The sequence below is a fragment of the Clarias gariepinus genome, chromosome 16, assembly GCF_024256425.1.
Source record: "Clarias gariepinus isolate MV-2021 ecotype Netherlands chromosome 16, CGAR_prim_01v2, whole genome shotgun sequence".
Classification (NCBI taxonomy): domain Eukaryota; kingdom Metazoa; phylum Chordata; class Actinopteri; order Siluriformes; family Clariidae; genus Clarias; species Clarias gariepinus.
Genome location: NC_071115.1, coordinates 9,581,294 through 9,592,234, shown reverse-complemented (window position 1 = coordinate 9,592,234; position 10,941 = coordinate 9,581,294). Strand labels below are relative to the sequence as shown.

The 10,941-nt window shown below is 33.7% G+C and overlaps 1 protein-coding gene across 3 annotated transcripts; it reads left to right on the top strand.

Annotated features, from left to right (window-relative positions):
* Positions 1-1,398: 1,398 nt before the first annotated feature.
* On the top strand, positions 1,399-10,896 carry LOC128544048 (alpha-2,8-sialyltransferase 8F-like). Of its 3 annotated transcripts, none has more exons than XM_053513993.1 (11): positions 1,399-1,620; positions 3,615-3,662; positions 4,884-4,937; positions 5,153-5,203; positions 5,442-5,492; positions 5,687-5,740; positions 6,643-6,723; positions 6,963-7,107; positions 7,651-7,763; positions 8,203-8,292; positions 9,422-10,896. In XM_053513993.1, exons 1-11 carry the CDS (start codon positions 1,535-1,537, stop codon positions 9,891-9,893), a joined length of 1,245 nt encoding a protein of 414 aa, XP_053369968.1. In that variant the 5' UTR covers positions 1,399-1,534; the 3' UTR covers positions 9,894-10,896. The 3 variants fall into 3 exon arrangements, with proteins under 3 accessions (XP_053369968.1, XP_053369967.1, XP_053369969.1); XM_053513992.1 differs by having other exon boundaries at positions 4,881-4,937; XM_053513994.1 differs by lacking the exon at positions 5,442-5,492 and having other exon boundaries at positions 4,881-4,937.
* The last annotated feature ends 45 nt before the right edge of the window (positions 10,897-10,941 follow it).

Here is a 10,941-nt window from a genome sequence, read left to right as displayed (position 1 = left end):
CATGAAGACGGTCCTGTCCTCGGCTGATGCAGACAGCTGTTCTCTGAGGACTTGAGACTTCAGTCGCTCGATAGTTCAGGACTGGAGTTTTCTACAGTCTACCTGAGCCTCCAGGAACAAACTGGACTTCATTTTAAATTGAACACATCTCCTGTGGGAAATTTCATACAAACTTAAATAATTCTTTTGATTGTGTAAAGCTACAACAATTTCAATTGTTAAAAGCGCTATACAAATAAAATTAAATTGAAGTAAATCATGAGCTTTAGAAAGAAACCCCACCCCCTTCTGCCTATCATCATCAAATGGACTAAGGTTTAGAAAACCAATCTCTATTAGGTTTGCACATACATGTTATCAACAGCTTTACTTTTATCAATACCTGAGTTAGATAGACATCCAGTTCAATATCAGTTTATTTGTCGATTATTTGTACTTTTATACCTATCATACTTTTTTCAGCACATACTTATTAATTCTGCTTCACTAATAAAAATAAAAGGAAGTGGTACCTCTACTTGTAGTGGAGAAGTATTTGTTCTTTTTTTAAAATATTGATTTTGTGTACTTCTGCCACCTCTGTCAGAGGGAGACTTCTTTCATGACTACATCCTAAGAAAATACCTGACTCTCCCATATAACTCTCTTTGTATAGAGCATGCCCAAAGTACAGTAACTAAGGTATTTGTGGTTTTTAGAATGCAGAATTAGATTTGTATGACCTAAATTTTTCACATTGTCAGTAAAGGCAGATTTGAAAAGGTTACACATGTCAGGCAAAGGCAGTCTGAGGTAACCACCCACAGTGATGTATAAATAAGTCTGCTAGTAGAACAATGGCTTAAGAATTGTAGGTGTACACCATAGTCTATCCCATTAACATACAGTATGAACTTTGTTCTCTTTTATGTGAGGTAAGCATTGTAAAAAAAAAAAGGAAGAAAAAAAAGTGGCCCAGAGCCATCTGTTTATTGTGCATGAAGAGCTAAAGTGAGAACTGCTAAGCCCATTATTAGCTAATTTACATACTTTTCTTCTCTTCCAGTCACTGTCAAAAAGAATGTCCATAATGTAACTTAATCCTACCTTGAAAGATTGAATCAGTAGGCTGAATGGGTTGAATAAGTTTAGACCTCAAAAGGAGTAACAGCTTATGATTTCAACAAGCATAAACCAGAATAGTCAAAAATAGAGACAGAGAATGAAAAAAATAATAATTTTAGAAAAGCATGCCTAAAGTGATGGTAAATATACATAGTGGAAATTAGCACAGAGACAGTGTGAGAGAGGGGGGGAGGGATAGAGGGAGGGAGAAACTGAAGAGTAAAAAGAAACTGAATGAAAAGGGGAGGGAGAGATATATAGGGACTTTAGAAAAAAAGCTTTAGACATGGCAGCTAGAATAAAACTGGAAAAAAGGGATGTGTATTAGGCAAAGAAGACAAAGAATGAAGAAAAGCAAGGTTAACGTAACAGTGTAGGGGTGACTTCTGAGTGCTCATACAACGAGAGTGACTGAACATACGTGTCAGACATGAGAGGTTTTATTATAAGGCTGATGTCTGTCTTCTTTTTTGCCTCCTTCAGCAGCTTGCTGATTTGGCAATACATAACTTATAGGTAAGTGCCTGATCTGTGTGTGTTTTTTTCCATAGAATTATTTATTTTTATTTTTTTTATAATGCATGCGACTAAAAACAACAAACTTCTGATGAAGTGTCTTCATCTTAAAACTAAAAAAGCTAATGAAAAGCTTCATTTAAAATCATATCAATATGGTACTGAAAAATAAACATTTTGTTTTAAAAACTGTTGATTTACAGTCTTGACCATAATTTTTCAAACTTTTTTCTTATTTTTAAACTTTAAATTTTAATTTAAAGCTACCAAATTACTTAAACTGTTAAGTAAGTGTCTGTAACCATTCTTAACATGTGATCTACTCTTCATTCATAATAGAGTATTAATCTTAGTTCTGCATGAAACTACCCATATTGTGTGCCGTTCAGCCTCAATCATGGGTTGAAGTTAGTGAACATCTACTTCAGAAATTCAGTAACTAAGTTTTTAGGTATAGGGTGAGGTAATACATTAATGGTGGATTTCCTGGTTTCCTAGAGTCAGGAAACACATTTCCCTGGCTTTTGCTAGGAAGGAAGAGGTGGTGAGGAGTGGCAATTCAGTTTCTTTGAACAGGTGTTTAAGCAATTTTGTAAAAGCAATTTAAAACCAGATAACATATCACTCTTACTTAAGGGTGAAGAAGATATGGACAGAATCCAAAAATCAGTGGCACAATTGTTTTAAACTGTGAGCTTTCAGTGAGCAATTTGATTTAGTTCAATTAATCAGTAGCATGTCCCCAATTTTTTTATTTAGAGTGAGTGAATGTCAGATTCATATAGTTGGTAAAATATTTTTGTGAAAAGAGATCGTTACGACCAGTAGCTCTATTGCTCTAGTTTTTGTTCCGCATTAAAAATAAATAAATAAATAAATAAATAAATAACACATATTTGTTTAAAGTGTGGTATTTATAGTAATTAGTTTTTGTATTTTTGGCCATATGTTTGGCAATATTTGTTATCTACTAAATATATCACTGAAGGACAACTGAAACCATGAAACTATACATATTTGCAGTTACACTAAAATCATGTAGAATTTTTTTAATAGTTAATTTGCATATTGTATGGAAAAGACACACACTTCTATGTAAGAAACGATCCATTCTCTAAATATCTTTAAAATTCTTGTACAAATTGCCTTAAAGCAAACATGTGAGAAAACCTGTTTTTCATCATTCCCGTGTCAATCATTTATGTTTTATTATGTTGATTGTTATTGTAAAACCATTTCAACCAGATTTTCCTGAAAGAAAAATTTTGTATTTCGATAGGACCATAAATAAATGATAAATATATATTTTTTTAATTTACTTATTAAATATATATCAAAAGAAATTTATGCTTTTTATGTATCTAAAGAAGACTTTCTTTACCTTATCTAAAAGAAAGCTTTTTTTTCAATTATGAAATTTTCCTGTATATCCAATCATTTAACGATTTAAAATGTGTAAGATTTTATGACACTACATGCTGTTTACTTCATATGGTGCATAAGGCAAGAGAAGAACAGTTATTGATCACTTTTAAAGGCATTGACGCATCCTGGGAGTTAATTTCTCATTTATATCTTCTGTAAAATGTCCAGAAAAAGATTCAATGAAAATTATAAAGCATTAAACCAATCCAAATATCTTGAATATCATTCACTACTTGGGGTATTCATGGATCAGTGGTAGGGTAGGGTTTTGTATATCATGTAGACAACCTAAGTTTGAACATTGGCCAAGGCAACTTGTTAGGAGCAGTTTCTGATATTTGCTTTTTTATATACAATAATCAGTGATAACTTATCATGTGATAAAGGCAGCCGACATTTATGTTGGCTGATAAAAGTTGTGTTGTGCATTTTTATGATACTTGTTCCCTCTGTAATAAGGCATCACTTTCACCCACTATATATTTACTATTGCTTTGCTTTTTTATTATAATTAATATATAATTATTTTTTTATTAATTTATTATTAATCTTTTCTTCTTCACAATCAGTAATGCAGGTCTTCGTGGACCACGGAATACACACGAATTGGCTAACAGGTAAAAGAGACATCATATGTCTATATTATGTCTGTATTATATTCAACTGATAAAGACATCACAAGTAAAGTAAAAAAAAGTGGAATAAGTTCTATTACTAAATACAACTGCAAGCCAAGTCATTATGTGTTATGAGCACATAATGACTTGAAATATACGGGCCAAAATTAAGTTCTTTTTCAGAGGTGTCAAAAGTATTCACATTCATTACTTGAGTAGAAGTATAGATACTAGGGTTTAAAAAGACTTCTTTAGAAGTTGAAGTATCAACTCAAGCTTTTTGCTTAAGTAAAAATGTAAAAGTACTGGTTTCAAAACTACTTAAAGTATAAAAGTAAAAGTTTTTTAATCCGTTTTTTTTTTGTTTGTTTTTTGAATGACAAGCTGAAATAAAATAGAAGTAACGAGGCTATTTTTAAAATGTAACGAGTAGAAAGTACAGATAATAGCGTGAAAAATGTAAGGAGTAGAAGTAAAAAGTCGGCTGAAAAATAATTACTCCAGTAAAGTATAGATACCCAAAATTTCTACTTAAGTAAGGTAACGAAGTATTTGTATTTCGTTACTTGACACCTCTGTTCTTTTTACATACACACATTATGAACATGAATGTTATGGCAATATTAGGCAGCAAGTAAACATTTTAACCTAGATGTTGATATGTATAAGGATTGAATGACTTCAACAAGGGTCAAATTGTGTTAGATAGATAACTGTACCAGAGCAGCTCCAAAACTTAGTCATGCATGTGGGGAGTAGGGAATGGCCTTTGTAGACCAATTCACTGTAGGTTAAATTACTGAAAAGATTAATGCTGGTTGCCATATAAAATGTCGGAACACACAGCTTTGGTGGCAAAAGGGGACCTATTCAATATTAGGTGGGTGGTCATGATGTTATGGTTGATTGAAGTGTACCAGTCAAAAGTGCTTTTAAGTACTCATGGCTTTAATATTGCCTTCATTTACAGTCTCATTATTCATTAGTTAGTTGGTTAGACTAAGAACGAGCTTTTTTTGGTAACTACTTTTTGTTTAAATTTCATTGTTTGGATTGTGCCAGTAACTTGTGGCTATTAATTAAACTGTGTTAATTAAATGATATTTAATTATGTAGTGAAAAATAAGACAGAAGGGTTTTCAAAATGATTAGACACTATTGTTGTTTTATATTTCATTATTTGAAAAGGTTGAAGTTTTTTTTTTTTTCCCCCCCTAGCAGTGTTGCGGCTGCCAGCAGTGCACAAAGCATCAAACCCCAGCTAGCACACAGGAAGTGAGAGTGAAATGCACTTCACAGACACACCACACAAACTTATATTACTTTATTCAAAACATTTTAAATGGGTCAAAATGACTTGTAAATGTCCTAAAATACAGAATAGGTATAAACTGAATTGTTTTTAAAAACGGTAGATACTATTGTTTGTTATGTTATGTTTTAATTATTGGAAAAACTTTAAACCTTAATTTTCTCTCTGTCTCTTACAGAAAAATAGTTCGACGTATTGTTGTAAAAGTTGCAAAAGGCCGTGCAAAGGGGTAAGAATATATGAGGTTGTATAAAACACTATTTTTTGTTTAAATCTCTTCATTTTTTTTTACTTTAAAAACTTTTACTTTTAAAATCTTTTTTTTTTTTAAGATTAATGGGTATAAAGTGAACAGATAAATGCTTATAAATTAAATATTTAGTGAAGTAGATACACCTATCTATATATCTATCTATCCAGCTTTTGTCAAGTATTTAAACGACCTTGTGTTTTTTATCTTCTCACAGTAATCCAGTTCTTAGCAAACAACGCAATGTTAAACAAATTTCTAACATCAAGTGAGAATGCTACTTTTTTATTTTATTAAAGTTACCTGATTTAATTTTTCTGAAATATGATATTTGAACCGAAGAAAGAATAAGTATCAAGTGAACTGAGAAATAGTTTTGCCTTGTACTTAAATTACAGTATGCTGTCTCTTTTTTTAATTTTTTTTTAGTCTTATAGTGATTCTCTAACTTTCTCCTCACAGAAAAGCAGCTGCCAGCAATCCAAACAACGCTAAACCAGTTCCTGCAAACACCAAGTGAGAATCCCACTTTGTTGGCAGAAACACTACACAAATGGATCACACATTTAAGCATTAACCTTAGGAAGCAATACTGTGAGAAATCCACTGTGTTGTGCATGTTCACACTTTACAAAAGCTAGCTTAAAGTTCAGTTCACACACAATAAACTAGTTCACATTCGTAGTAAATTAGTTTTAATTTTGAATTACTGTTATGGTTTAAGTTAATCATTGAGGAACATAAATTCTCAAAAATGTTAGTTATTATTCAATTATTTAAGATAAACAGGTAAAATCTAACTTCTAAATGCAAAACATTAGGGGACATTTGTATGGGGCCTCAAAGAGGTGGTCTACAGATATTTTTTTGTTCGCTGGGCACTCTCTCATTCCTTTTGTAAATTTTCTTCTCCACATTTCCTCCCCATATTGGCAACCTAACTTTACGCTGCTATTTGCTCGTGAGCTTGTTAAAAAAAAAGAAAGAAAGAAAGAAAGAACTGAACTGATTCAAAACCAACCAGTTGGTTTACCCATGAAAACCATTTTTTATCTACACAATCAAAGTCAAAACCACCCAGACTGGAAAAACTGTATTTTCGGTCACTTGACGATTCTGCTTCTCACATAATTTCGAATACTTCTGCTCACGGAGTACTAGAAAGATTAGAAATTAAAAGAATAAAGGCTTTGCTGCTAATATTCACCATCATGTGTGTTAATGATGTATTTGTTTATGTTCTTCAGTTGTAATCTCAAGGTCACCCTACTTTGAAAATGACTGTGTTCATGCACAACACTGAGTATTACTGTTAAATACTTTTGGACTTACACAGAAAGTAACTCAAGTATTTTGATCTACTGTCACTTATCACTCCTATCACTTGTTTATTGTGCATATGTGGATTTGTATTCCAGGGATTCTATATTTATTGACAAACTTTTAGCAAATTACAGTTCCAACTGGACAAAGCAGGAGAGCAACTTTCAGATGTACAGGTAACAAACACATAATACATAACATACAGTATAACAACATAACAGAAACTTCGTCATTCATTGCTTATCATATGTTCTAAATATGTTTTTACCACTGAGGTGGTGATTGAGGTCTGGTTTGATAGTTAAATTCCGGTTTGGTCGATAGTTTTTATCCAGGCATGAATATTATTTTTTTAATTATTACAAATTAAAAAATACAGAAGAAAGTAAACATAACAGTGTTTTTTTTTTTTCAGGTCACTTCTAGGCAGCAGTTGCAATGCCATTTCCAATGCAACAGTTAACCAAGACAACTCACCTGTTGGCACAAAATTTACTTATGATGGAGATAATAAAAGGACAAGGGAGGTGACATCAACTCTGTTCAACCTATTTCCTAAGGTATTGTATCGCACGTGCACATAAAATAAAATATACAGTATTGTGCAAGTCTTGAGCCAGCTCTAATTTCTTCATATAAAATGAAATAAAATGTAAGTATTAAGGTAATATTAAGTATTAAAATTTAAAATGTAAACAAATGTTTTACTGGCATAGGCTGCATCATTTCTAAAGATACAATTTATTAATTGGTTGTTTATGTAATAACCGGAGCACCAACCTCATTTCCTCCAGTCTGTCCTAACCACTTAGCATCACCAGTACACTAATCACCAGCCTGATCATTATCTGCTCCTGTTTCTCCTGCTTTAAGTTAGATGTGTTTATGCTGGAATAATTTATGTCATTTGTAAACTAACATTCCTCTGAAACTGGTCAAGGACGGGGGCTGGATTGAAAATAAAAAACAAAAATTTGCCAAAATCTCACTCTTTGGAAGCAAAATATAAAGAAATAAGGGGTGGTTAAGACTTTTTCATAGTACTGTATGATTGTTTATTAAATGTGTCGATACTAGATCTAATGTCTTTATGCTGTGTGTAGGAGAACCCTTTTAAAAAAGCTCCATATGACTCGTGTGCTGTGGTGGGTAATGGAGGCATCTTAGCCAACAGCAGCTGTGGAAAACAAATCGACTCTGCTACATATGTCATCAGGTCTGATGCTGTTCATTCCATTCAGTTAATAAATAGGCAATGCTTAAATAGTTTTTTCCGTTTTGTAAAAAAAAAAATAAAAAGGCAACTGCATTCAAACTATTTAGAATAAACTTTAGAATAAGCCGAGTGGATGGAGTATAATGGTGTAGAGCAGCATTGTAGCAGCATGTGATATACCTGTAGAGTCAGCAGTTAGTAAGAGATGAAATTCTACAGCAGAATGTAGAATACAGTTTGCCAAGATACATTACTCCAGAGAATGCACAATTTACATAAAGATTAAATTAAGAGTCATTTATCCAAAAAAAAGAAAAAATCACTCAGAAGACGACATTAAAACAGTACAAGAAACTAAATCCTAAAGTATGTAATTTTAAATAAGGAGACAAATCACTCCTGTTAGCTCATTGTACTTCTTCTCCCTTATGTTTCTCAGGTGTAATCTTCCTCCACTACAAGGACATGAGAAAGATACAGGAAAAAAAACAAACCTTGTCACAGCCAACCCCAGCATCTTCTATGAACAGTGAGTAAATGCAGCTGTATTTGTGAGCAAATGTTTAAAAAAAAATTTATAGTGACAGTCAAAATAATAAGAATAATTTTTTACTTAATGCAATGAAATTGCTATACAACACCCAGTATTTAGTATGAAGTTCTTTATTCCACAAAACCTGCCGGATCCAGCTGGATGTAGAGTCAAAAAGACGTCTGCAGTACTCTGGCGTCACTCTCTTAATCCATGCCTGCTTGATTGCTTCCTGAAGATCAAGTACTGAAGACAGTTTCTTAACTGTTACCGTCTTCCAACAGTTTTCTGTTCGGTTTAGATCTGGAGATGACCCAGGCTATGGCTCTAAAAGCTGCTCAATTAATTAGCACAACTCTTTAGCCAGGCAGGTGAGAACTAATCAGCGAAATCACCTGTTTTGAGCACAGGGAGCGTATGTTGTCTTAACATTTTTGGCCACCACTTTCACTCATCGTCTATATGGATTTTTCCCGTACACAGGTTCGCCGGGGGCCGCGAGCCTATCCCAGGAAACTTGGGGCGCAATGCAGGGTACACCCTGGACAGAGTGCCAGTCCATCTTAGATTAAAAAAAAAAAAACATCAATGAAATGAAATACATAAATTTACACAAATAGTTTTTCATTGTCTCCGAAACTAAACTAATGATAATCATGGCAAGGTTATAGTTGGAGTGAGATGGTGCAGCTGCTACACTGTCCAGGGTTGGGGGAGTTCAAATCCGCCTCCAGTCTGTTTGTTCCCCCATTTTGGCAGGTTTTCTTCAGACGTTTCTTGCCCTAATTTGGGCCCTAAGCTTCCTTAGATACAGGATTAATACTACAGCATATTCGACTGTATTGACTATTAACCCTTTTTAAAATGATTGTTCCATAGCAACAATGTTTTGCCTCCCCATAAAGAAAATGTTATTGGTGGTAAGCAAAGTAAAAGACTTAGCTCTTTGGTCAAGCAGGGCAAGGGTGAAGACAGGTTAAAAATACCATAAGTGTTGCACTCTGCACTTGTGTTTTTTGTTGCCCTACCTGCTTATAATACAAAACCCTCAAATAATATCAGCTCATAAATGTGAACGTCATCACAATACCTGAAACTTTTTATTTCTCTCTCTGATTCTTTGCAGGTACCAAGCATTAAATGAGCGCCGGCGATCATTTGCGAAGGACATGCAGTTGTATGGGAACGCTCTGATCTTGCTGCCTGCATTCTCATTTCAACGGAACACAGATGTTTCCCTGCGTGTCATTTACGCGCTGGAGGACTTTAGCGACAGTGGCCCACAGCCGGTCTTCTTTAACCCAATCTACCTGAAAAGCTTGGATGAATTTTGGCATGGCAGAGGAATTCTCTCAAGACGCCTCAGCACTGGTATCATGATGGCCAGTTTGGCATTGGAGCTCTGTAACAATGTCCACCTGTATGGCTTCTGGCCCTTTGGAACTCACCCGTTCAGCAACACGCAGCTCAGCAACCACTATTACAATAATCGACCAGTTAACAGAAGAATGCATGCAATGCCATCTGAGTTTGAAGCCTTGCTGAATCTCCATAATAATGGTGTAATCCATCTGCACCTAGGGGAATGCACAAATTAAACTATTTGGTCTACACGCTAATCAACTGTACCATACGCTTATGGTATTAATTTGCTAATCTAAAGTAGATTACTGAATTACTTAGCAAAAGATGAAGCACGTACATAAAAAACCCACTGCTGAGCAATATTAATATATTAATAATAATAATAATACCATAGTATTACTGTGGTACTTTAGATATTACCATTGTAGGCAGCATAGTATTTTGGAAAGTAGTCTAGTAGGTACTGTGCCACTTTAATAGATACTGTAGTGTGTAACATGGTACTTATTTTGTACCACACTGGCTACCAATTATCTAATATGGTATGTTTATACATACTTTTTCATATTATATACATAATGGTATTGTACAGGCAGTACAATATTAGATTTTTGCCTAACTTTGGTTACCACTCTGGTGCTTAAAAACAAACTATGGTATACATATTCAATTAATAATTTAATCTTTTTGCCAGTTATTTTTTTCTGCATTCTAGGTTACTTCAAGGTGCTTGTATTTAAAACCCTGTAAGATCATGATACTGAGCAGTGATTTCCTTGGTGGTGTTGGAGCAGTGTTGGAGCAATCAGAGTTACATACATAACATAGTTATTGCCTGTATTTCTTACATTGATGAAGGTTTATGATGCTCAACAGTGAATGAAAGAGCTAGTACTTTTTAGAAAGAGTTTGCACTTTTTGTAATAATAACTGAGAAAAACACTGTGAGCTAGTGTACTGTATGTGGCTGATTACAAATGGCCTTTAATGCACCTCTTCCACAAGCTGTTTTGGTGTTCTGCTGTTATAGTAAATGCACAGTTCCTCAATATTACTATAACTTGAGCCACAAATACAGTAGGGCTTGGACTGTATGTTTTGATAAATGAATGTGTCTTCCTTGACTGTTTTACATAAATGTTTAAATTATGATCAAATTGTTAAAATAGTACTCTCTTTAGGTTTTTCCCCTTGATGTAGTCTTACAAAATAAATTTTACAAATTCCAAAATACAAGAGGAATGTGGTGGTATTGTTTTCCACTCGAATTAACAAGTTGTA

Bases quoted from the DNA above. Each gene is read 5' to 3' on its own strand.
- LOC128544048 (XM_053513992.1), top strand. From the start codon at position 1,535: ATGAGAGGTTTTATTATAAGGCTGATGTCTGTCTTCTTTTTTGCCTCC. The intron at 1,621-3,614 runs GTAAGTGCCTGA...CTTCACAATCAG, and splicing joins TGGCAATACATAACTTATAG to TAATGCAGGTCTTCGTGGAC. The intron at 3,663-4,880 runs GTAAAAGAGACA...TTCCCCCCCTAG, and splicing joins ACACACGAATTGGCTAACAG to CAGTGTTGCGGCTGCCAGCA.